The sequence below is a fragment of the Pan paniscus genome, chromosome 13 (genome assembly GCF_029289425.2).
Source record: "Pan paniscus chromosome 13, NHGRI_mPanPan1-v2.0_pri, whole genome shotgun sequence".
Lineage (NCBI taxonomy): Eukaryota > Metazoa > Chordata > Mammalia > Primates > Hominidae > Pan > Pan paniscus.
The window spans coordinates 138,119,525-138,146,563 of record NC_073262.2 but is presented as its reverse complement, the minus strand read 5'-3'; the positions used below and the strand labels follow the sequence as shown (position 1 = coordinate 138,146,563).

Sequence of the window (27,039 nt, the reverse complement as noted above, 5' to 3'; positions counted from 1 at the left end):
CTGTTCCCAAACAGTGTGAAGCCAACTGGCCGCAGCCTCCTGTTGCTGCCCCTGCCACTGAGGCCCAAGGACAGGAGACTCTTCCGCTGCAGGAGCAGCGGGCATTCACGAAGTGCACCCGCGAGGCAAGCCTGCCAGTCAAGATGTGAAGTTTAACCTGAGGACATGCAGCTGCTGTTAGCTATGCCACCATCCCTCTGGCTTATGAGATAGAAAGTTATTATTACTTTGAGGATTAAAAAAGTTATATCCAAGCATTAATTTTTTTTGTTTGTGTGCAGGTGGAGGCTGTTTTCTTACTAAAATATTCAAAACACCATGTCACTCTCCTTTCTCTTTGTCCTATGGCAGAAAACACCAGCTGAAGAGACATTTGCAAAGCTCCGTGCCCCTCCCAAGGCTGACGGTGGGAAACAGCTGGCACCCAGTGACCTGCAGCTTCCGCCCTGGCTCTTTGTCAGAAACAGAGGAAATCCAAGGAATTTCTATGAAACCAATTGCAGGGTGGGGCACACGCATCATCACAAAAAGTCTTAGAAGAGGCAATTTGAGAGGTAAGGAATTTGGTTGATTGCCAATTTTGTCACTTTTTATATTCTTTATGAAAAACCTTTATAAAAGCATTCAGAGATCACTGTCAGTGGAGGAGAAAGAGAAGTCAAAGGCATCTGGTTGCCCAAAGCTGGGTTTTGAGATTCCTGATAAGCATCCAATCAATCAAACAGTGTAAACAGCTCCACTGTCTTCACGTGGATTAAACACCAGAGTTACAGAAACAACACAGTGAAACCAATGCAGCAGAACAGTCGTCTTCGGGCAAAGGAGAGATGGGCACAGCCCTTCTGCACTTTCTCTAAGAAAGCATTTCCAGCTCTCAGGTTAGGGTCCCTGCGCTGCACCTTCGGAGGCTGGGCCTGCCTGAGCTTCCACCCCTCACCTGCAAATGGGGGCAAGAACCCCAACTGAGGCAAGCCGGGACTCAGACCTCAATGGCAACTACGAGTTCTACCTTTTTTTTTCTTTTTTTTTTTTTTTTTTAAACAGAGTCTCACTCTGTCACCCAGGCTGGAGTGCAGAGGCACGATCTTGGCTCACTCCAACACTTCCCGGGTTCAAGAGATTCTCCTGCCTCAGCCTCCCGTGTAGCTGGGGTTACAGGCACATGCCACCATGTCTGACTAATTTTTGTATTTTTAGTAGAAACGGGGTTTCACCACGTTGGCCAGGCTGGTCTCGAACTCCTGACCTCAAGTGATCTGTCTGCCTCGGCCTCCCAGAGTGCTGGGATTACAGGTGTGAGCCACTGCATCTGGCCCAGGCTTCTTTTTAAATCAAGTTTTAATTTTTTTCATAATCTAGTTTATATTTTAAAAACATGACTTTGATCTAAACAAGTTCTTTTACATTTTTTTACAAAGTAAAGAGGATCTCCTGCCTCGTGGCTGCTACTTCTTTCCAGTAAAAATTAGTCCCTGCAACCTCAATTAAAATAAAATTACCATAAAGATCTACGTTGGGCACAGCTATGTCGTCAAAGCCCTGCTCTGGGTTAAGTGACGAAACACTCGTGATGCTACTACATCAGTGACAAATCCTCAGAAACCACCAGGGAGGGAGGGATGCTGTACGGACTGCGCAGTATCCCCCAAATTCCTCTGCAGAGGCTCACACCCCATGGTGACTGTCGCTGGAGATAAGGTCTTTAAGGAGGCAATCATGGTAATATGGCAGCTTAAGGGTGGGACCCTCATCCAACAAGACTGGTGTCCTCCTGAGAACGGAGAAACACTGAAGACCACACACACGGAAAAGACCAGGTGAGGCACAGAATGGGAAGAAGCCAAACCTGCCAGTGCCTTGATCATGGACTCTCGACCTCCAGAACTGTGAGAAAATACGTTTGGGCCTCCCAGTCTGTGGTATTTTGTCGTGGCAGCCCGAGCTGACTAATGTAGGCGCCAAGCCCCTCCAGAGCCACGTGGCACCCGTGGCTGATCAGCCTGCCATGCTGGCAGATCTACCCTGTAGGGCCAAAAATGCTTCTACCTGCAACTGCCCATCAATAACATCTGCATGGCTGTTTGCAGAGGGCAACCAAAGAAGAAAGTTCAGTCCCACTGCACCAACCCAGCTGATGGAACAGAGTCCCACATGGCACTCTCCTAAACTGGGCAGCGACGCCACTTACTTCCAGAATACAGGGAAGATTCTGAAGCCTGCCGGGGAGCTGAGTGGACCTGCATCCACTCACTCATCCACTCCACAGGCATTTGTCCCAGGGTCTCCAGGTATGATGGGAAGCCAGGGTGCACAGGGCCAGAGGCGACAAACACATTCCTGCCGGGTCCCGGAGAACGGAAGCTGGCCAGGAATACGGGCGGCATGAACTACGCTCAGGCTGCAGGTGCCAAGCACTTACACTTGTTTCCTTTGGAGTAAAGCTAGAGGAAACAGAGGCTCCAAATTCAAAAGGCTTTCCCGAAAGCACACAGCTAGAAAGAAGCTGCACCAGACTCCACTTGAGGACTCTTCTTAGATATGACATATACTGCCTCTCAACAAGCAGCTGTACTGTGGAGGAGAAAGTAGAAAAGTGCCACAAGAGATTTAAAAAATAATAATAATAATGCTCCTGGGCCTGAGACAGGGAAGGAGTACAGCATTTCTGTTTTATTTCTGGGGGCTGGGGAGCACAGCAGAACATTCAGGAAAGACATTCATTCTGCAAGCATTTACTGGGGATATACTATTCGCCAGGCATGCACGTAAAAGAGGAGCCACGTGCCCAGAGGGATGGGAAGACAGCACGTTCCAACCATGAAGTCGGGGAGCAGAAGGAAGCACAGGTGAGGGAGAGTCCATGGGAACTGGCGGGCCAGCAGCAGCAGCAGCAGAGGAGCCCATGCGGCAGGAACAGGAGCCCATACCTGAGCACTGAGGCACCCAGCCACCTGTCACGATACTCGGAGGACTGGGCTACAGAGGCTGCACACCCCAGCAACCAACTTCTCCCCGCTCCTAGCAGGCCCTTAAGTCGCTGTTGCTGAGCTCCCCTCACCCCCTTAAATATCTCTTTCCCACCAAGATGCAAAAGGCAACACCATCCTCTAGCATTTGCCCAGCTCTGTGCGTGTTTAATTTCCTTACTATTTGCAAGAAGTCATTCAAAATGTTGACAGCATCTTAACAGTTTGCACATGATATATCTGCACATCTTACAGGTTAGCATCCGTGTCAAAAGTCACCAATGAACACATCACAATCTCTCCATTTCCATTCTCTTTTAAAGGCTGCAGAATGTCTGGTTCAACACTAAGCAGACTTTTTTCAGCAAAATTACAAGGAAACACTGAACAAGGGCAGATGCACAAAATGATACCCATGACGCCTGACAAACAACTCCGTGTTGACAGAACAGCTCGAGGCCCTTCCCCATTCCAGTGGATCAGCGCTGTTATTGCCAGCTCAGTATCTATGCCCCTGTCTTTCAGAGAACCTTTTCAGTGTTCCTTTGAGGACCTGCCCTGCTCTTCTCTCTGCTGCCACTCTGATGAGGCTGTCCATGAAAGGCCTCCCCTGGCCAAGAAGTGGCAGAATCTGGGCCAATAAACCACTCTCCAGGCAACCCAAGCAGTGCCCTAAATACACAGGCAGCCTGTGCCTGTCCCCTGGGCCCATGGTTCAGTCCATCCCAACGCCTCTATGCTCAAAGCCACCCCCACATCCTTCGAATAAAATCCATGTCTGCCTGAGTCAGCCAGAATGGGATTCTCATGTTTCCAACCAAGGACCCAAAGAGTCAACTTACCACAGTGAACAGCTTGAAGGGTAAACAAGTTCTGACAGTTCTAAAAGGCAAAGACCATCTGCTTAAGGCAAACATTACCTAAATTTAAGGACTTTTTTAATGCCCTAAATTCTGATGGCAACTCCCAAAGAAAAGATTCCCAAAATGGTGGCCATGGCAACCTCAATGGCCTGAGTATACAAGCTCCCCAACTGACCAATATGGCTGCAGGCCCCTTCTCTGGGACATGAGTCATTGAACATCTGATCTAAACACCAGGTATGTTCCTTGTTGCTACACAGACTGTGCCCTACAAGCCAGAGTCCATCCCGCCTCCCTCATGCAGTTAAGCTCCATGGAGCTCTCACCACGTGTCCAGTCCTGGATGAGACACCGGGGTTTGGTTCCTGAGCACCTTGAGCCCATGCTGGGGAGAGACGTGCAGCCCACGTCACACTAAAGTGCACAGGCCACCAGGTGGCAGGCCCTGGAATCGCCAGCAGGAGCCATCGGAATGGCCTTGGGGAAGCAGGACTCCTGAGCTGGGTTGTGAAGGCGTCAGGTGGGTTAAAAGAGGCTTGCCAAGGGGCAGGACTCAGGTGATCCAAAGCCCCAGGCAGGGCCCCAGACAGAGGAAGTGGCCTGCCAGGAACTGTGAGCCTGGCTGACGGTATCCTCCGCAGCGAAGGTGCCACAGGTGGGGTGAGACCAGGCTGGAGAGCAGGCAGGGCCACGGCAAAGGGCCTGGGAGCCCAGCGAGGCAACTCCATTTCCATTTCTTTACTTCCTCCATGACTCCTTCTAAAAAGGCTTAAGGGTGAGGCCAAGGAATTTCAACTTCATTCTAAAAGCCCTAGTGAGCTATTTAAAGGCTTAAGCAGGTTGAGGTCTGGGTAAATTTATATTTGGGGATCTATTTATGGGTTAACCCAGCTGTCAAACATGAATTGCCACATCAACATTCTCTGAGAGGAGGTGTGTGTGTGTTGTGTGTGTGTGTGTGCACGCGCGTGCACTGGCACACACCAAGGTGAGACTCGGGGAAATCGCCTGTGCTCAGTCACGTAAATACAGATACATGTGTTCTGTACACATAAACACCCACAGGAAAGATACAGGGGAACGCACAACCTCATCACAAAACATCTCAACAGGAGCCTGGGAGTTATCAAACTGTTAAAACTTGAAAAGCTACAAAATCGCCCTTTATTTGGAAGAGCTCAATCATTCTCGGGAGGGTTCAGCGTGGGGGTGCTGTGTGTTGTTGGGTCTTCAGATTTTTTAACTAAGAAAGGACTCCAACCTCATGGACATCATAACGGCAAACCAGTTTCAATGCTTCTAGACCCCATCAAGCACAGCTGGGTGGTCCTCTATCTGCCAGCCAGGAATGCACCCAATGGAACAGTCCAGGCTCCAGGATTTGGTTCACCCACTGCTCCCCATGCCATGGCACCTGGATTGGGAGTGCCCAAAGCCATAGTACCCAAAGTGTGGCACCAAAATGGCAGCAGCAGCCTTGCCAGGGGGCTCGTCATGAAGTTCCCAGGCCTCACCCGCCACCCACTGAATCAGAACTTCTGGGGGTGGAGCCCAGTGATCTGCATTTCTTTTCTTTTTTTTTTTTTTTTTTCTGAGAGTCTTGCTCTGCCGCCCAGGCTGGAGTGCAGTGGCGTGATCTCAGTTCGCTGCGACCTCTGCCTCCTGGGTTCAAGGGATTCTCCTGCCTCAACCTCCCAAATAGCTGGGATCATAGGCGCCTGCCACCACTACTGGCTAATTTTTGTATTTTTAGTAGAGACGGGGTTTCACCATGTTGGCCATGCTGGTCTCTAACTCCTGACTTCAAGCGATCTGCCCGCCTCAGCCTCCCAAAGTGTTGGGATTACAGGCATGAGCCACCCGCGCCCGGCACAGTGATCTGCATTTTAACCCACCCTCAGTTAAAACGTGACCTGAGGTGATCCTGACGCAGGCTAAAGTCTGAGACACTGATCTCAAACCTTTAAGACCATTTAGCAGCAAGAAAAAGCTAGAGAAGCCACATCTGAACTAGAAAACACAAAGGGGCCCAATGAAAGTGCAAACTAGATTTTCTCAAAAATGACCAGAACTGCCATGAAATGAACTGGTCAGGATAAACTTGACCAGAACCAGGAGTGCCCAGTTCTAAACAGATGCTGCCAGAGGAATCTCAAGTGCAGAGGGCCTAGGCCAGCCGGGAGCCCTGCACGTGCATTAATGGCACAGTGTATTTTTTATAACATCCAAAGCACTTAAAAGAATAATATTTTCACTCATGTATCTCAACAACTTCCTGGAGAGGAAGGCAAAGGGCAGATTCTCTGGCTAGTGCAAAGGTTACATGGTCAGGAGGGACCCAGGAGCCACTGAGCAGAGGCAGGCAGGGTGGGAGGCCCAGGGAGCTTGTCACCTACCTCCAGCTCAGATGCCTTTGCCCAGCTGCCCACCCCATGGCAAATCCTAACAGGGAAATCAAGGCAGGAATGGGGGAGGACGTGCATGGATTGATTGATTGATTGATTGATTGACTGATTTTTAATGATAGGGTCTCACTCTGTTGCCCAGGTTGGAGGGTAGTGGTGCAATCATGGCTCACTGCAGCCTCAACCTCCTAGGCTCAAGCAATCCTCTCACCTCAGCCTCCTGAGCAGCTGGGACCATAGGCAGCACCAACACACCTGGGTGTTTTGTTTTTTGGTAGAGATGGGGGTCTCCCTATGTTACCCAGGCTGGTCTTGAACTCCTAGCTTCAAGCAATCCTCCCACTTCGGTCTCCCAAAGTGTTGGGATCACAGGTGTGAGCCAATGCACCTGGCCAATTTTCTTATTCTTATGTCAGCAAAACCAGTGTTTCCCAACCTTGGTATTCTCCCCTGAAAGTTAAAAAACAGATACTCAAAGAAAACTCCCAAACTCCCAAACAAGATGCAGCCATCTGCCCAGCATTCTGCTGATGCAGCAACAGATCAAGAAGTGAGTGACAAGACCACCGATGTGGACAATGACCATCACCACACACACACACATTCACACACATACTCACACACACACACATTCACACACGCATTCACATTCACACATACGCATTCACACACATTCACACACACATCCATTCACACACACTCACATCTCGCACATTCACAGTCACACACTCACGCATTCACATGCATTCACACTCACAATCACCTTTACACACACATTCACACCCACACATACACATTCACACACACACATTCACACACATCCACATACTCATTCACACTCACACATTCACACACATCCACATATACTCACACACTCATTCACACACACACATTCACACACATCCACACTCATACATTCACACACACATTCACACACATTCACACACACTCACACAAATACGCACACTGAATCTCACAAGCATGTTCTATAGGAACAAAATCCACAGTTTGGGGAAATTGCATGGGTTTTTCTCCCCACCCTACAAATAGAAGAACTGCCAGGGGAACTCTCTTGAATGCGGAATTGTCAAAAAGATTTATATATAGAAGTTTCCAGGAGATTTTCTCTTGGCCAGAAAACAAGTGAGTAATTTCCCTGGGCCCAGCATAGGTTAATAATCAAAGAAGTTCATTAGGAACTGCCCTGAGCTCAGGCTGCCAGGCAGTTAGTCATAAAGAGCTAGGTGGAATTTGCCTACTCAGGCAATGGGAGGAGTGAGGGAGAGTCACATCCCCACAGAGAAGCCGGTTTCCTAGAACACTTGCGGGCCAGGAGCTGGCTGAGCCCCCTGCGGCTCCTGGCTGCCCCCCTCCCTGAGGGCCTGGCTCAGACCCCAGGGAACCAGGTGTCCTTGCTCACCGAGAGGGCGGGCCCCTCTGGGCACACAGGTAGACACACCTCTAGATAATTACACCAGCTCCCACCGAAACAGAAGCGTGCACCAGAGTAACCCTTGGTGAGTGTGGATCAGAGGCTGAGGGGGTCACAGAGCTCATCTGACCTGGGGCTCTCAGTCTCGGGATGACGAAGACTCAGGGCTGCCCCAGGCATTGCGGGATCTTGGGCAGCATCCCTCACCTCCACCTGCCACGTGCCAGTAACAACCACGCCACCCCAAAGTTGTAACAAACCGAAAATTGCCCCAGACATGGCCAAATGTCCTCTTGGGGGCTACAATGCTTGCACGCCATACACCGCCGCCCCCCGCCCCCCCACCCAGCACCTTGTGGAAAACTGATCTTGGCCAAACATCCGGATTTACAGACAGGGAAACTGAGGCCAGAGGTCACAAGGAGAGGCACACTGGCTCTGCTCCCTTGGATTTTGCGACCTTCTAAGGTGGTCTTCAGTCTGCACCTCTTTCTGAGGCTTCTCCTTTCCCTCCTCAGCCTCACTCCTACAGCCTCCCACCCCCCTCATCAGTACAAGACACTTCACAGCCCAAGAGACACAGAGGGCAAACGCTCTTTCTTAAGGACAGCTGCTATCCCATCACTGCCAGAAGCCTGCTGAACTTAAGCCCAAAGTGGACACTCTCACACTGCCGGCGGGAGAGTAAAATCAACCGATTTGGAAAACAGCAGGCAGTTTACATAAAAGTTAATTATATACCCAGCACATCTCCCAGCCACTCCACTCCTAGGTATCTACCCAAGAGAAATGAAAGCACGTGCCCATATGAAGACTTGCACGTGAATGTTCACAGCACCTCTATTTGTAAAAGCCAAGAACTGGAAACAACTCCATCAATATCCATCCACAGGATAAAAACACTGTAGTAAATCCATACAATGGAACATTACTCAGCAATGAAAAAGAAAAAGCTATGGATATATGTAACAACTTGAATGACCCTAAAAATCATCATGCTGACTGAATGAAGCCAGTCAAAGAAGGGGTCCTTTACTGCAGCGGTCCCTAACCTTCTTGGCATCAGGGACCGGTTTCATGGAAGACAATTTTCCCACTGAAGGGAGGCAGGGGGATGGTTTCATGATGATTCAAATGCATTACATTTATTGTGCACCTTATTTCTATCATTACTGCATTGTAATATATAATGAAAAAAATTCTACAACTCACCATAACGTAGAATCAGTGGGAGCCCTGAGCTTGTTTTCCTGCAACTAGAGGGTCCCAGCTGGGGGGGACAGGAGACAGTGACAGATCATCAGGCATTAGAGTCTCATAAGGAGCGCCAAATCTAGATCCCTCATATGTGCTGTTCACAGTAGGGTTTGTGCGCTTACGAGAATCTAATGCCGCTGCTGATCTGACAGGAAGTGGAGCTCAGGGGGTAACACAAGGCAAAGGGAGTGGCTGTAAATACAGATGAAGCTTCACTTGCTGGCCCGTCACTCACCTCCTGCTGTGCGGCCTGGTTCCTAATAGGCCCAGTACTGGTCCATGGCCCAGAGGCTGGGGACCCCCTTTTTAATGCATGATCTTATTTCTATTTTATTCTGGAAAATGCAAACTAATCCACAGTGACAGACAGCAGATGGGTGCAAGCAGACGGACAGAAGTGGTGCAGGTTGCAAACGGGCATGAGGAAGTGTTGGGGTCGGGGAATGGTTGCCTTCCATACCTCGGTTGTAGCTACAGGGGTCAAAACTCATCAAATGGTAAACTTTCAAGAGTTGGAGTTTACTTTATGTAAACCACACCTCTGGCCAGGCGTGGTGGCTCAAACCTGTAATCCCAACATTTTGGGAGGCCGAGGAGGGTGGATCACTTGAGGTCAGGAGTTCGAGACCAGCCTGGCCAACATGGTGAAACCGTCTCTACTAAAAATACAAAAATTAGCCGGGTGTGGTTGTGGATGTCTGTAATCCCAGCTACTCAAGAGGCTGAGGAAGGAGAATTGCTTGAACCCAGGAACCTGGGAGGCAGAGGTTACAGTGAGCCGAGATCGCACCACTGCACTCCAGCCTTGGTGACAGAGCCAGACTCCATCTCAAGTTTAAAAAACAACAACAACAGAAAAAACACTTCTCTAAACAGATAGACAAAAATCAAATAAGTGTAGAAAAAGCATTCCAACTATAAAACCCACCATTAATTTTCACGGTAACTATAAGTAATCATTCACATCACATGAGTTCACACCACCCTCTAGGTAAATCTGGTTCAAGCAGGTGAGGGTGGCTGCAGGTGAGCACACACCCCACACGGCTAGGATGCCCGTGAGTGGGAAGCAGATAGCGCAGCCACCACCACGCCCCCGACTAAAGTGGTGGAGTTTGGCGACACACTCGGCATCCCGCCCGTGCACTGGATTCTGCCACTTCCGGCTCTGCCACCTTCCTCTGTGTAACCCTGGGCAAATCGCTTTGATGCACAGAGCATCCCTTTCTCCCTCTTTTGCTAATTACAGCACAGGGGGAAAGTAACTTCTATTTACATGTATAAAAAGTTAACTGCCCACTAACATCTCCATTATTAAAATGTCACAGAATTTGTGTGGCTTAAATGTAAGCTGTATTTTCAGCTAGCCAGGATTAAAGGTGCTGCAGATTTCCTAAACGCAGGTGAATTTTCAAAGGAATGCCGTTTGGAAATCCTCCCTCCTCCCGGACTTCGGAACCTGTAATCGCAGGCAGTCAGCTTGCCTCCGTGCCTCCTCCTCATGTAATCAAAACCGTCAGTCAGCATCCCAGCCGCCACCAACTCTCAGCAAGGGAATAAAAGTGAACCAACAGCTGTTATTTTCTTTATAACCTTGATGAGTAAAAAACCGAGTGTGAATGTGAGTTTCAAATCACAAACCGAGATCTGCAGAGAGAATTCCCCAAGTACTTCTGCAGACTTACGGGCTGATTTCTGAAGTTTCCTTTTCTACTTTATTAAAACATCAAAACTGTAGGTGGCATTACTTGGTACACACCTGAAGGAATATAATTGTTCTACCATAAAGACACACGCAGTTAGTTGTGTGTTCACTGTGGCACTATTCACAATAGCAAAGACATGGACTCAACCAAAATGCCCATCAATGGTGGGCTGAATAAAGAAAATGTGGTACATATACACTGTGGAGTACTATGCAGCCATAATAAAAAGAATGAGATCATGTCCTGTGCAGCAAAATGGATGGAGCTGGAGGCCAATATCATAAGCGAACCAGCGGAGGAACAGAAAACCAAATATCTCATGTTCTCACTTGAGCTCAACATTGACACAAAGAATGGAACAACGGCCACCAAGGCCTACTTGAGGGTGGAGGGTGGGAGGGAAAGGACTGAAAAACTACCTATCAGGTACTGTACTTACTATGCGTTGTAATAATCTGTACACCAGACCCCCATGACACCCAACTTACCTATATAACACACCTGCATGTGTACCCCTGAAACTAAAAGTTTTTTAAAATATAAAAATAAAGACCCATAGGTGGCTGGTGTCCATGGGTCCCAAGTTCGAATCCTGACTCTGCCACCTTCAGGAGTGGGCGGATTCAGGCAAGGCTTTAAACTCTCCAGGCTGCAGGCTCCTGACGTGACAAATGAGGGTCCTACCACCTCTGTCTGGCAGTGACCAGGATAACAAAATGACACAAAGGGCACCCAGCCCTGAACACGGCATCCTGCAGAGACAAACACTCAAGCGGCAGGTGCTATTACGGATTTTATTCAGTGAGGGGAAGGGAAGAAACCAGGAGGATGGTTCAGGAAATGTTCCATAGAAATTTCTGGAATCTGGAGCAGGAGCAGCTGTCAGAGATGCCTGCAGGCAACGGTGTCACTTACAAGGCAAAACCGCACCGGCTGCTGCTGCAGAGCTGTGCCCCAGTCCAGCGGGACGCCCCCGACTCCTCCACCAGCGCTCCCCCGCCATCACCATCCAGACTCTTGCTAACTTCTCACTTATCCTCCTCACTGTTTACATCTTCTCATCCTAAACACGGATTCATAACTAATGTCTGAATAAAACCACAGGGGACAGGGTGACAGAGACAAAAACTCCTTAGTCAGTTGGCACGCAGGACACTCGGCAACTGTCCATCTATCGATGACAAGACAGATTCTGGGCAGCTGCTCCATTCAGGGCTGTGCAGGTACTGATGCTCAGCATTAAAGAGACGACGCACGACTACAGAGCAGTCACCCAGAGAAACGGCAGGAGGTCCTAAGTCAGGGTCGCCCCGGCGCGAGGTAACCAGCTGCCCATGGGCTCCAGGGAGAAAGACTCAGCAAGCGGCCACTCCAGCTCCCTCCAAGCTCAAGTCCTGTGAGAGACAATAATGTACACAAGACTGGAAGAAAAAGTCACCAAAACAAACCTTGCCCATACCCTGTGGGCAGACGGCTGAGGTGTCTATGCCACCTGCTCTGCTGTTCACTTCCTGAGGCCCCTGCCCTCATTCTCTCCCAGCTTTGCAAACCGTCAACACAGGAAAGAGGATGAACATGGATGTGAGTGAGGAAAACAAGAGTGTGTGCTTAGCTTTCGTGTGTGGCTTTGCATCTCACTGGCCCTGCCCATATAGACCCGGCTTCCGGTGGCTCCTAACCAAGAATGTTCCCAGTGGCATCCTATTTTCAAAACAAGAAACTCTTGGACAAATAAATTCAAGTTTCTATGTAAAATTCTGAATTTTATGTCCAGAAAACCCCCCAAAAGACAATATCATAGTCATCACAGTTCAATTTTTTTTTTTTTTTTTGAGACAAGATCTCACTCTGGCACCCAGGGTGGAGTGCAGTGATGCAATCATAGCTCACTGCAGCCTGCAACTCCTTGGCTCAAGCGATCCTCCTGCCTCAGCCACTCAAGTAGCTAGGACTAAAGGCACTTGCCACTGTGCCTAGGCTGGTCTCAAACTCCTGGCCTCAAGCAATCCTCCCACTTCGGCCTCCCAAAGCGCTGAGATTACAAGCATTAGCCACCGCACCTGGCTTCAAATTTTTTAAAATATTGAAACCCGAATTAAATAAATAAATAAATAAAATAGGGCCGGGCACAGTGGCTCACGCCTGTAATCCTTGCACTTTGGGAGGCCGAAGCGGGTAGATCACCTGAGATCAGGAGTTTGAGACCAGCCTGGCCAACCTGGTGAAACCCCGTCTCTACTAAAAATACAAAAATTTAGCCGGGCATGGCGGCAGATACCTGTAATCCCAGCTACTCAGGAGGCTGAGGCAGGAGAATCACTCGAACCCAGGAGGCAGGGAGTTCAGTGAGCTGAGATGGTACCACTGCACTTCAGCCTGGGTGACAGAACAAGACTCTGACTCAAAGAAAAAAAAAAATTAAAAAATAAAATAAAAATTAAAAAAACCCTCAGTATCTGGATCTAACAAGAGTTATGTAACAAGAGCCAAGGTAACAGTAACCATGGAAAAATGGGCCTTCTAAACACACGTTTCTGGAAACGCTGACTGCAATGAGCTCCCTCCCTTAAAACAGTCCTGATGCTGTTCCCACAGCCCAGACCCCCGGTCACCAGCATCTCCATCTCGCGTGGTAACAGCTGGGTATCAAAGCACTCCCGGCCAGGCGCAGTGGCTCACACCTGTAATCCCAGCACTTTGGGAGGCCAAGGTTGGCAAATCACCTGAGGTCAGGAGTTCGAGACCGGCCTGGCCAACGTGGTGAAACCCTATCTCTACTAAAAACATAAAAATTAGTTGGGTGTGGTGGTGCATGCCTGTAGTCCCAGCTACTCAGGAGGCTGAGGCAGGCGAATCGCTTGAACCTGGGAGGCAAAGGCTGCAGTGAGCTGAGATCACACCACTGCACTCCAGCCTGGGCGACAGAGCGAGATTCCGTCTTAAAAAAAAAAAAAAAAAGAAAGAAAAGAATTTTAAAAAAAGCACTCCCCTCTCCAAGCAGGATCCATAATCAGTAGTAGACCGTCCAACAAAAGGTCTCCCAGCCTGCTCTCGGGGGCTGTCAAGGATCACTTATCATTCGGCCGCCTACCCCGCTCTTCCCAGGCTGAAGAGACTCTGTTCTGGATGCTCCAATCCTAGTACCCACTAGCCTGGAAAGCCCTCCTGACTGCTACCTGGCTTCCAGGATCTCTCCCTGGACTCCGCCCCATCTCCCAGGCCCCTCCCACACAGCCTTGTGTGGCTGCGTTCTCTACCTGTATCAGTGGCTCCTGGGGGAGATCTGAAGGGCCCTGAGTGTCCCACATATCTGCCTGTTCTCCCAGCTTCAAAAACTGCGCTCTGCCCAGTGCAGGGGCTTGATAAAATCTTGTCTATTGATTCTCACATTAGCCACTTCCCCTACTAAACAAAGTGAGTATAAACTTGGTCCTCCCACCACCATCCCTCAAAATAAATATTTGCCATTGCAAAGCCACCAGAGAAATCCACACACGCACACACTGCCCTCACTCAATCCATGGCCCCGCGTGTCCTTCCTGGCTCTGGCCTTGTTTAGCACTGGCCTTTGTGGAGGGGGATGGGCAGCTCCCAGGACACAGCGCTGGAACAAAGAAAATTACTCCTTGAGTTGGCAATACTTAGCTTTTTTTCTTCTTTTGTGTCTTCAGCATAATTGCTACAAACAACAAAAACTGAATAATGCTAATACGTAACTATGAAGGCCATAACACAGTTTAGGCCAAACATACAGAGTGAATTCCCTTTCAAAGACCAACACAGATCCAGTGGGTTATCTAAAACCCAGCACAGAGATGGATTGAGGCTGCTTGGGGCTCAGCCAGAAAGAGTCCCCCAGTTGACAACTGACTTCTGCCAGGAGCCAAGGAGAGCCAAAGGGGCCCCTGTTCCAGTCCCAGAGGAACTGCGCCCTCTTCCTGGTGAGGGATTTCGCTCACACAGCTCCATGCACACAGCCGTCATTATTCAACTAACAAGGAATTAATAGCCTGCAGACAATCCAAAAGTTTAAAAACCTAATCTCTAAGTGCTGGAAATGCATTAGCCATGCAAACATTTGTTTATGAACAAACAACTGAAAGAATGAAAATCAGCAAAAGGAGACAAACGGCCATCCTGAGTGTCATAAAATGAACCTTGAAAGCACTGAAAGGTTTCCCAGGTAGGGGCTGCTGGGCTGAAGGAGCAGCTTCACGAGCAGCTACGTCCAACCCACAGAGAGAAAGACACAGCCCAGCACACACCCAACAGAAATGAGGCCATATGGGCACCAAAAGGCAAGTGAGAATCTGCACAGTGGTGCTATTCATGACAGCCCCAAAACAGGCAGCCACTCAAACACTGACAGCCCCCGAAACAGGCAGCCACTCAAACACTGACAGCCCCCGAAACAGGCAGCCACTCACACACTGACAGCCCCCGAAACAGGCAGCCACTCAAACACTGACAGCCCCCGAAACAGGCAGCCACTCACACACTGACAGCCCCCGAAACAGGCAGCCACTCAAACACTGACAGCCCCCGAAACAGGCAGCCACTCACACACTGACAGCCCCCGAAACAGGCAGCCACTCAAACACTGACAGCCCCCGAAACAGGCAGCCACTCAAACACTGACAGCCCCCAAAACAGGCAACCACTCAAGCACATATCACAGGCAGAAGAGACCAATAAATGGGGGCTACAATTTCTAACGACCCTCACGACAGATGAGTCTGTGCTGGCCACTGAACTGGATGCTGGTCCCACATGTGATCAGTTTGTGAAAACTTTCTCCTTTATGACTCGGGCACCTTTCTCTATGTTATGTGTCAAAAAAAAAAAAAGAGTTCAAGGCTGGGCGCAGTGGCTCAAGCCTGTAATCCTAAGACTTAGGGAGGCCAAGGCAACACAGCGAGACCCCCATCTCTACAAAAAAAATAAAAAAATTAGTCGGGCATGGTGGTGCATGCCTGTGGTCCCAGCTATTTGGGAGGCCAAGGCAGGAGGATCGCTTCAGGAAAGCAAGGCTTCAGTGAGCCACGATCGTGCCACTGTACTTCAGCCTGATTGACAGAGACTGTCTCAAAAATTAAAAACTAGGCCAGGCACAGTGGCTCATGCCTGTAATCCCAGCACTCTGGGAGGCTCAGGCAGGTGGATTGCTTGAGTCCAGAATGTCAAGACCAGCCCAGGCAACATGGTGAAACCCTGTCTCTACTGAAAAATCCAATGAATTAGCCAGGCATGGTGCACATCTGGAGTCCCAGCTACTTGGCGGGGGCCGAGGTGGGAGGATTACTTGAGTCTGGGAGGTTGAGGCTACAAATGAGCCCCAATAGTGCCACTGCACTTCAGCCTAAGCAACAGAGTGAGACCCTGTCTCAAAAAATAAATAAATAAATACTAACAAGTTCCAAGAAATAAAAGAGTTTGAAGTGGTCTCAATCCCACCAATTCCAAACCCAAACTTCAAGTACTACATGGACACTCAGAGACCCAGGCTTGATTGTTGAAGCTAAAATTAACACAATGCTGTTCCCCGCCAATCACACCATCCCCTCCCAAATCAGGTTCACCAGGCTGAACTTCCAGCAGGAGCAGTCTCGTCAGAACAGGAGCAGATACTCGATCCCAGCTCACAGCAGCACCCCAGACCTTCGAAAACAACAACAAAGGGGGTGCAGACAGGCTTCCGGAAACACCCTCCCTGGAAAATATGCTGGATTCTCCCCCACTGAAAAGGGCAGCTCAATGCACAAACAGGATGGAAGTTCAGGGCAATCAGCTCTTTCCAAATCAATTTCTTTTTCATTACATAAGCTAGCCAGCACTTCCGACAATACCAATCCTGCTGAAGGGTACCATCACACAGTGGGCATGCCCCCAAGGTGACATTTAAGAAGTGAAAACTCTTTCCTGAAAAAAGGGTAGGTCTTGTGGCTATTTGTTGCAGGCGTTCATAAATTTTTTAAAAAATGTTTAACTTCTTTCTTTCAAGTATCCTCAATACTACAAGTCACTATTGGCTAAAACTAAAACTTATTGAATTGAAGCTAAATGTACTTTCTAAAGATACGGTTCTGCCTTTCAGACTATTATCTGAGTGAGAAGAGGGTAACAGTAGCTTCGTCCTAAGCTGGAAATCAACATGGTTGTATTTACTAGAGCCTGTTGAATGCTGACATTTCTCCAAGACCAAACATAAATCATTTGTGAACATGGACATTATTTGAAATTCTTCTCCCAGAACCATGAAAAGTGTTTTCCCACCCTTAAAAAAAAAAAAAAAAAAAAGCAAATAAAAAGCTTCTAACCATGATGCTAATGACAACCAGACGGCATGAGCAGTTTTAAAGATTAGACAGTTGCTTGTGTAGAAACACTGTACAAATACTCCAACACTGCAGCCCAAAAAAAGACAATCCCCATCAAACAGCGGGAGAAGTGTGAAATTTGCAAATGAGCCCCTGGTTAAACAAAAACACCAATCTGTTCCCAGAGAGCTCAGGGTGGCCACCTGTTCGGGACTGGTGGCAAGTTCTGGTTACCAATGGAAGAAACAATACTGGAGCAAGCAGTGGCAGCCCCCTCTCGGGCCCTGGTCCCCACCCTCGAGCCTATATGTAGTCTGCTCTTTACGGAAAATGTCCCAACCTCGCACACAAACAAGCTATCTGGCTGGTTATTCAAAGAATCCATTAACGATCTCTTCTGCAGGGGGTGGTATTTGTTTTCCTTCCCTCCCCAGGCCCCAGACACAAGCACGATACCCACTTCTGGCCATGGTCTCTTGTGACCAGAAAAGCCCTGGAAGATAGAGGGACTGGACCCCACGGACAATACCAGCCCTGCCTCTGACGGGTCATCACTGCATCTTGGGAAAGACAGCCCACACTATGAAAAGGGACCCCCAAATCCCCCTCAGCCCCTTAGAAGCACAGAGCTTCCAGAAGGCCAGGGCTCACCGCAGCACACACAAAGCACTTGTACCCCTGAATAAAAATAACAGATGCTGCAAAGATTAGAGATTAACATCTGTAGAGTGCATTTTGTTTCTCGGAGAAAGGTACTTAACAAAGGGAAGGAATTATGTAGCTAAGCACCAGATCAGAACCTCAAACCCTGGATTTTAAAAATAGCTAAGCCTCATCCGCTTTGCCAGACTCAATCACTTAAGCTAAGGACGTGAAGGCTGGAGGATTGGGATGGGGGCGGGGAGGGGGACACAGGTTTGCTAGAGTGTAGAGAAACATAAGACGAAACGAAATCAGTGGTTAAAACAAGCCAGAGTGAGACTCACAAACTATAAACACCTGCAGGGTATACAGGGGGAAAAACGGATGCAAAATAAGGGATTTTCGTCTTAACAAAATAAAACGCCCGGTTTAGGCAAAAAACAAGAGGTGGTAGCAACAGGGCTGCAGGTTTTGTTTTGAAGGTTCCTGCAGCTGCCCCCACTGCTTCTCTTCCTTCTGAGTCACTTCCTTCAGGCTCTTCCAACAGCTCTTTTAAGCTACTAGTAACATCTAGCTCCTGTCTTTTACAGAAACGCGCTTTCAGCTTGGAAATATTGGTAACAAAATGTGTCATCTGCCAAATTATCATATAATAAGTGAATACTGAAGAACCCAATCTAAATATACATAAGACTACATTAAAAAGCAACAATCTCCGAAAGACAAGAAGGAAAATCCACAAAACCACAGAATGAGTCTAGAAGGAAATGGACATCAGCTGCCTCTACCTCCTAACCAGATTCTCTTGGCAATGTCCATCCGACATGCCACCATGTCGCAGAAACGCAGCCCACTGACAGATGCCCCTGACAGCAATAACTGAAGCACACCCTGAGAATGGCCCCGCATGGCAGGTGCACCTGAATGTGTGTTCGGGGTTCTGAGCTAAGGAATCCGGGAGTGGCCAACCCAGAGATTCATTCCTTATCTATGAGGAACATCTAAACCCCCAGCCTGTCCCATGGAAAGCAGGCCATACAGGATATTGAGGCTCTTTGATTGGTGTTAAGGTTGCTGGGTGGTGGTGGTTTGGGGGAGGGTGTTCAGCGAAAATGCTATATAAACTGCACGCTTTCTGAAAGCAGCAGCAGCGCTTCTCCTGCCCAGGCCGCCATGGGACCACTCTGTAAATTAATTCCCCTAATAAACCCTCTGTCTTTTGTTTGCTGGCTCTAGGTCTCTTCTCCAGTCTCTTGAACCCGGTGCCATCCCTAATGAAATTTAAAGGGGTCTGGCACGATAGGCCCCTCACCCAGCATTCAGCTGCTTTTCAAACAGCATCATGAAGATCACATGAACACCAGCTTGAAACCATTCAGATCTGGTTTAAGTCCCTCGTCCACCACACTTAGCCTGCGTGACCACAAGCAACTCCCTGAGCAGCTGGCCTTAGGTGTCTTCACCTGCAACCTGCAGGGCAGGCTGATAGGAAACCTTCTCAGCTGGCTACAAGCACAGCAAGGAAGAAGAAACAACGGCCCAGAGATGATGCCAAGTCAACTGGAGCTGCCTTTCCTTTACAGCAATGCTTCCAGAAGTGTGGTCCCTGGACCAGGGCATCCGCATCCTCAGGACACTTGTTAGAGAGGCACATTCGTGCGTCCTGCTCCAAACCCACAGAACTAGAAACTCGGGAGGTATGGGAGGGGCCGGCAATCTGTTTCCATCAGCCCTCAATGTGACCTGACACACACTCACGTTTGCTCTCGGTGTGACACCAAAGATACTATATCATGGCAGTGACACAGGCTGTCACCCATTTGTCCTCTTAATATTGATTCTATGTCTGAAATTCACTTACACCCAACATAAACACCAACCTGTTGTAGACAGCTGATCTGAAAAAGCTGCCAAGATTTAGCAAGCAAATCTTTTGCTTCCCCTACCTACAGTAAAGAAAATTTCACTTCCATCCCAAACACCACATGACACTGAGTTCCCACCAAGCCAGCCCACCAAATCCAAAAGGTGTCTAACCCTAACTTCTGTGCTCTGGGGACGTTTCAAATTGTCCTCACTTCTGTAGCATATAAACATTGTTTATCCTACCAAGAAGGAGCTTTGGAAAGGACCCTCTGGCAAGTCAGCCAGCCAACAAACCCCTGGGCATCCTTCAAGGGCCAGACATGATCTATCAAACCACTGAGGATACAGCAATAAACAAGCCCTGATTTCTGCCCTCAACCAGCTTCCAGACCTCCCAGCTGGAGTGGGATTAAGTAGATGAGCCAAACAGGGTGGGCAGAGAGCAGGAGGGCCTTAATTCTGGCGAGGCAAGGCTGGTCATGAGTGACACCAACAGAGACCGAGCCTCGCAGGGTGAGCAACAGGCAGAGAAGGCAGCATCTCAAAGAGCACCTGCACCACAACTGAGAAGCATGAGTAAGTTGGACTCACAAGGAACGCCCGCATTGTGGAGGCCCCGGGTGCCGGCAAGGTACGAGAGCTCACCTGGAAGCAACTAAACGCCAACTGAGTGTTATTTTTAAGGAGGGGACTGCAAATCTGCCACCTTTCATTCAACTTGAAGGATTATGAACATGGCCAATGGTGACAAAGAAACATGACACTTATCCACAGCAGGAAGAAAATGTTTGTTTCCCTAAACATGCACACCTGCATCAACCGGACTAAATACATTTCCACATGAAAACAAATGCTTCTGGAAGTTTTGCCACAGTCAGCTGCTTTACAGAGAACAGAATACTTTTGGTTCTTTGGGGCCTTCTCAAACCCTCTTGCCTTGGGTGGCGGAAACAAGCTTGGGATGCTTTGCACACACGGCCTATGGGAAGTATGAATAACAGGGGCTCCGCAATCTCACACGGCGACAGAGGGCCAGAGGTGAGGTCGGACGGGCCCAGCTCACCGCTCTTGCACAAGTGTCCTAAGCTTTCTGGCCTCAGCAGTGCGTCTGTGTACAGGATCGCTGCAGGACGAACTGAGATGATGCACCTCAGACACTCCGCACTCTGTGGGACACACATGCTCAACAGAGCAGCTGTATCATGGGACAAAGTGGGGAACCCTGACCCATCTTCCCAGGTCCCCCAAACACTGGGGCTGAGATACTACTAAGGGGTCCTGGAATCTCCCTGTGGAAATGCCCTTAAGAAGTGCAGGGCAGGGTTCTCCCGCCAAGTGCCAGGCCAGTGGAGAGCCTGGGTTTCCTCTCATTGGCCACCTGGTGGGGATGGAGGCTTGAGGGCTGGCTGAGGGCTCAACCTCAGAGGAAGGCCAACCTTCCCGGCGATGCGTGGGAACCTGGGAATCGGGCCGCCTGGCTGAATGAGCTGGCTGGGCTATCACTCACATCACGATCCTGCTGCTGGCAAGCTGAATTACGATGTGCGACTGCTAAGAGAGGCTTTATCCTTGAAAGAAGAACAAGCTTTACTGAACAAGAAAGGCAGTTAATTCATCTACCTCAATGCCATCAACCCCCGATGGACTTTTCTAAGGAGAACCAGAGGGGAAACTAACACACGCTGTTCAGACTGGAGGCGAGATGGCTCTCAGGCTCATTTCTGGGCATGGTGGCTGCGGAGGCTCCAGAGACGACACAGCTGTGTGGCTACATTTCACTGCATGCCATGCCCCACAGGACATCCCAGAAACCTGATCAGATAAATCTGGAACAATCAGCAATGCTTCCTTAAACTCTAGTGATTTGGGGGTGAAGGGAGGGGGGAATAAACCTCTCAATGTACAAAACAAAAATTGGGGGGAGAAAACCATTCTCTTCTGACAAGCTTGTGTTTTAAAACAAGACTGAGGGCAAAATCACCTGTATCCCATGCCTACAAACAGGATTACGGATCTGTTTTTATTCGGGAGCCTTGGTGGGCCTTTCAACTAAAATATGTTTAGTCCATCGTTAAGAGATTTTACAACCCAGACCCACCTCCACTCGCTCTGAAATAAGCATTAGCCAAAACATCCTTCCCTTGGACAAGGCTGCACCTCACTCCAACAGCAAAAATTCCTGAAGATGCCAGAAAACAGTGAAGTTTTGAGTAGGGTGCAGCCAAATGTGGGAATTTTGTGCCAACAAGAGAAACCCTATCTTCAAAAGCTCTTCATAACGTTAAGAAGTGCCCGGCCGGGCACGGTGGCTCACACCTGTAATCCCAGCACTTTGGGAGGCCAAGGCGGGCGGATCACGAGGTTAGGAGACGGAGACCATACCGGCTAACACGATGAAACCCCATCTCTACTAAAAAAACAGAAAAAATTAGCCGGGCGAGGTGGTGGGCGCCTGTAGACCCAGCTACTCGGGAGGCTGAGGCAGGAGAATGGCGTGAACCCGGGGCGGAGCCTGCAGTGAGCCAAGATCGCGCCACTGCATTCCAGCCTGGGCGACAGAGCGAGATTCCATCTCAAAAAAAAAAAAAAAAGAAGTGCCCACATCATGGTAGTCCAGAAGCTTTGGAAGTCAGACCCCAATTTTGTGTATGTACATACAGAGGAAGGGGAAAAAAAAAATCCCTAGCTGGAAATCTTCTAAAATGTGGCCAGTTTTCTATTTGGTGGGACAAATGACTTTTTGAACCATTTGTTATGATGTGCACCTGCTGTCCTGATTGGAAACAGTTAGACTTTAAAACCTCCAAGGTGCACGCACAGGCAGGGGCAGCTCCTTGCGGGGAGCCCTCTGCAGTTACTGTGATGTTCCAGTGCAGGCTTAGTTGCCAGCACTGGGTTCCTGCCATCCACATGCAGTGTGGAGACAGAAACTCCATTCAAATGATCCCTTGGTTCAGATCAGACTTCAAACCACCTCAGTCAAATGTTAAGGAGGTCATTATCCCTCCCTGAACCTCCACTCGCTCCTCCATAAAATGAGGATGAGGAAGCTACCCACCCTCCCTCACAGGGTTGGTGAAGCCACACAATGAGACTATACATGCAAAAATATTTCTGTTAAAGTTCTACAGAAATGAAAAGTGGTATCATTATTGATAACAGAAGAACATGCAAAGAACAGCAGCATGTCTGAGTGGTTCTTAAGCCTCACTAAATTAACTACAGCTCCACATAATGTAGACATCCCTATTTCTAAGAGAAAAATAACAGCATCACCCCAGTCCCAAACAGGATTCACCCAATGATTCTAAGCCTTATTAAAAATGACAAGGATCCCGGCCAAGAAGGGGCCTAAAATCTCAAATCGCAAAGGTAGGCATCGTGCTGTCAAAAAAAAACCATCATCTAGAAACGACGCATTTTTTTTTTCTTTTAAGGGAGAAAGGAAAATGCAACCACATCCTCTTGCTAGAAAGTCAAACTGCTTTGCTGGAAGTGCTTGAGCCCCAGAGCTCAGCTTCAAGAATGGGAAATAAAAACGAGGTGTTGTGAACCCCACTCAGCCAGAGGTCTTCATGCAGCAAAAGAGGCTCTCAGCCAGGTGCCTTCAATACTTGACGCCGGCTTTCACAGTGTTTCATCAGACTTCTGTGGATGCAGCCAGAGAGCCAGGAAGAACCATCTGAAATGAGCACCGTGCAGCCTTCACAGCTCCCGTAACAGACGCAGAGCTGGAGCTCTGGAGGAACCTTGCTGCAACACCACCTGATCATCAGCAGATGGGTCCAGGTCCCACCGCCACTCATCACGAGTCATGCAGAGGCAGACAGAGCCCGTCTCTTGAGGAATCCACAGAGCATCTTAAGTCACCAACAAGGCAGCCAGGTGACCTCATGGGAGACAGATACACACAAAGGGCTAGGACCCCATAAGGCTGGAGCTCCACCCGGATCCTCCCCTGGAATTAGCAAGTCCCCCAAGGGTATAGTCTGCCAGTCATCCAGCCTGGCTGGGACATGGTTCAAGTCTACAGGGCTGCCAAATGCCAAGGGCTCAGCAACACAACATCCACTTTCTCCACCTAACTGGCCAAGTTTCAAACCAAAGCACTTCGGGGTTAGTAGTTCAGACTACATAGTGCCAAGGCAAAGCCTCTCTGTGGGCTGATACCCTCTCCCTCACAGAGGGAGGAGGCTGCGCAACGCCAGCACCAGGCTTTCAGGCACATTCCTGCCGGCTTTGGGCCATTCTCAATGTTCCTCAATAGAGGTCTTACCGGCCAGTCTGTATTATGGACAAGCCACTCTGCAGGCTTTTTACCATCACTGGCCAACAGCGCTGAGAAGGGAGAAAGTGCTGATCAACTGTGGCTAAGATATGACTCCACACTGCCCACGCACATGCCACCTGGTGCCCCAGGTGAGTCTTGGCCGGACCAAAGGGATGAAGCAAGAAAATAAATCAGCAGCCTGGAAACAGAGAAATGAGAGCCACCAGAAATCCAGAGGGCACAGCCCCGGAAGGCAGACTGCTGCTGTAGCTCTCCTGGAAGGCCATGGCCCTGCCTGACATGCAGAGGGAAGGGGGTGGGGATTCTGCCCAAGCATCCTGCCCCTCTTAAAACCACAGCACCCTCCACTTCAGTGGCCTCCAACTGCAGACATATGAAAGCGAGACCCTTCCGCTGGAGGACGCCCTGCCCTCCTGGTAGGGTTCTTCCTCTCATCCAACCCAGGACTTTTGGTTGGTACAAAGCACACTACCGGGACCAGCGTTTGCACAGGGGCACCTGGACACGATGCTCTCGCGGCTAAGGCTGGCTCTCGGCATCCACTAAGTTCAACTGCACCCCTGAATTGAGCAAACACACTAAGGAGGGCAGCCCTGCACCGCCCAAACACGCCGGCCCGGGCCTCGCCCCCAGCGGCAGCACTTCTCAGAACACGTCTTCAACGTCCAGCAAGACGCCCAGGCCTGGCCTGGTAACCTGTCAGGGGTCGGGTGGCGCCGACCCCGCCGGCTGCCCCCAGGCGTCTCCTGGGCCGGGACGCTCCGGCAGCCCAGGACGCGGAGGCACCGAGCCACTTTCCCGCAGGAGAGACTCTATTGTCCATGATCAAATTAACGCTGACGATCCATCTTCCTGGCGGAGCTCGCGGCGCGCGGGGCGCAGGCGACGCTCGCCCGGCCTTGCAAGACAAGCAGCGCCGCAGTGCTCCCTCGGCGGAGCAGCCGCGTGCCCCGGCCGGCGTGTGTGGACACCCGCACGCACACAGCGCACACCCCCGCCGCGCCGCGGGCGTCCGTGCCTTCCCGAGGCCCCAAGGCGGCCCGGCCCTCACCTTCGATGGCGATGACGTGCTCCCGGATCTGGTTCTGCAGCACCGGCTCCTCCACGCGCTCCAGCAGCTCGTAGATGGAGTAGATGTTGGGGTGGACCGACTCGAAGCGCTGGATCTCGGCCCGGATGGCAGCCGAGTTGGCCAGCTGCTGCTGGTAGTTCATGGTGCAGGCGCCGCGCCCGGAGCCGCGCGACCCCCGCCGCCGCCGCCCCGCGCCCCGGGGCCCGCGGGCCGCCGAGCCCGGGGCGCCGCAGCCCCCGGGGAGCCGGGCCCGCCGGCGGCGGGCGGAGGAGGCGCGAGAAGAAAGGCGCGGGCGGAGCAGGCGCGGGGCTGGCCCGCGGGCTCAGTTCATGGCCGGGACGCGCGGCCGGCGAGCGAGCGGGCCCCGGCGTCCCGGGTCAGCGGGCCGCCCGGGGGGAGCGCGCCCCCATGGAGCGCGCCGCGGCGGGTGCGGCCGGCCCCGAAGGAGGCTTGCTCGGGTGCCTTCCTGAGCCGCAGCCGCCTTCCAGCCCTAGGCGCTGCTCCGCCGAGCAGCCATTAAAGCCCAGGCAGCCGCCGCGCTCTGAGCGCCGGGGCCGAGGGCCGACCCCTGGGCAGTGTGGCCGCGCTGCTCTGGGCTCCTGGCCGTGGCGTGGGTCCGCGCGCTGCGTACTGCGCCGCCCGGCGCGCCGGGGCCCCCGCGCGAGCCCGCCGTGCGCCGCCCGCCGACCTGGGACCGAGTCGCAGGCGCCTTGCAAGCCGCGGAGCCCGCTCCGAGCGCCGCCCGCCGCCTGCCCGGCCGGCCCCCTCCCTGGCACGCAGGGCTCCGGCCCACGTCGGCCCCGCCCCCGCCCCCGCCTTCGCCCTCGCCCGCGCCCCGCCCGCCCGCGCGCTTGCCGCCCTCCGGCCGCCGCCGCTGCGTCCTCCTCGGCGCTTCCCAGCGCGCCGGATCCCGGGGAATTGCGCCAGGCCCCGCCCCGCGCCTGCCTCTGGGCTTCCTGGGACTTGTAGTCCGCGCCCCCGGCGGGCCGGGCCAGGGGGGTGCGCGGGGTGTTCACACTGGGCCGGGGTGCGGGACCCTCCCGCCGGCCAGGCCCCGCGCCTGCCAGCTCCTGCCCGGGTTCTCGCGGCGGCCCCCGCGCCCCGGCACGGGGGAGGCTGCCCGGGAGTTCGCCCGCCGCGTTGTTGTTTGTTTCCAAGCGGCTGGCTCCAGGAGCCTCTGCGACTCGCCAGTGTCCCACGGCCTCGCTTGGTTGGCGAGCCTCCCCTTCCCGCGTTTGGTAACTTTCTGCCTCCTTTCTCAAAGTAGCACACGTGCTTTCCCTTAATACATGCGATTTCTTTCCAAAGGCGAAGCGCCTCCTGAGCCCATGCGGCGTGGGGGTCCACACTCCACGAGTGGACTGAAGTTTAGACAGGGGTGCGAGATGCGACAAAATACCACGGAGGCTTTCGAGGCATCCTTCTCCCTTACAATTTTTTAAAATCGAGCCGTGGATCTCAAGCTGCTGCCTCCTGAGCGCTGCTGCCTGCTTCACGGGGGTCCTTAGCCCCTGGACCGTCTGTCCCCACCGCAATCCCCGATTTAGGTCATCCCCGGGGACCCCCCGCGGAGCTGGGACCGCACTGCAGCAGCGCTTGGAAGGCTCGTCTCGCCGCTTTGAGGCAAATGGGACCCTTCAGATTTGCGGAAGCACCGGCTGCCGGGCGGTCCCACAAGGTCCTGGATTGAGGACACTGGCTAAGTCCCTGCCCCCAGCCATCGGCGTGGTCTTTCTGAAACTCAGCCAGCCGGGCCGGCATCCCCGTTTAAAGCCTGCTGAGCCTTCACCGGCTCACATGCAGTTTGCTATGGCCTAAGCACCCTGGTATCCAGCCGTGTTGGCTTACTGGCTGGGCTCCACAACTTCCCAAAGATGTGCTGACATTTTTACCATTCCGGACCTGCTTGTCTTCTCCTTGACACTTAAGCACAGGTCATCACTCCATGCCTCGGGCTTTCCACGCATAAGTAACTCTAGTAACCAAGAGGCAGGCATGTGGCCTCACCTAACCTGACCTATCAGCAGCAGCTGATCACTTGCGCTCCTGGAAACCCCTTCTCCCAGTGCTCACCAGGGCTTCCTGCTGTGTTTCTGGCTTCACTGTCCCTTTTGTGGTTTTCTTCTACTCCCCTAACCTCTAAATATGGAGGGCCCCAGGGCTTATGGTTAGGCCTCTTTTCTTTGCTATTTGCTGTGATCGCCCCTGTCTTATGGCTTTGA

At 51.2% G+C, this 27,039-nt stretch overlaps 1 protein-coding gene across 4 annotated transcripts in view; it reads right to left on the bottom strand.

The window, feature by feature from the left end:
• Nucleotides 1-25,062, bottom strand: part of AGAP1 (ArfGAP with GTPase domain, ankyrin repeat and PH domain 1) — a 640,400-nt gene extending 615,338 nt beyond the window's left edge. For 3 of the 4 annotated variants that reach the window (XM_034955413.4, XM_034955414.4, XM_034955417.4), the window contains exon 1: nt 24,797-25,062. In XM_034955413.4, the coding sequence (XP_034811304.1) occupies nt 24,797-24,959 (163 nt within the window). In that variant the 5' untranslated portion in view covers nt 24,960-25,062. The remainder of the gene's footprint in view (nt 1-24,796) is intronic. The other variant, XM_034955412.3, reaches the window with a different exon arrangement.
• Nucleotides 25,063-27,039: the final 1,977 nt, after the last annotated feature.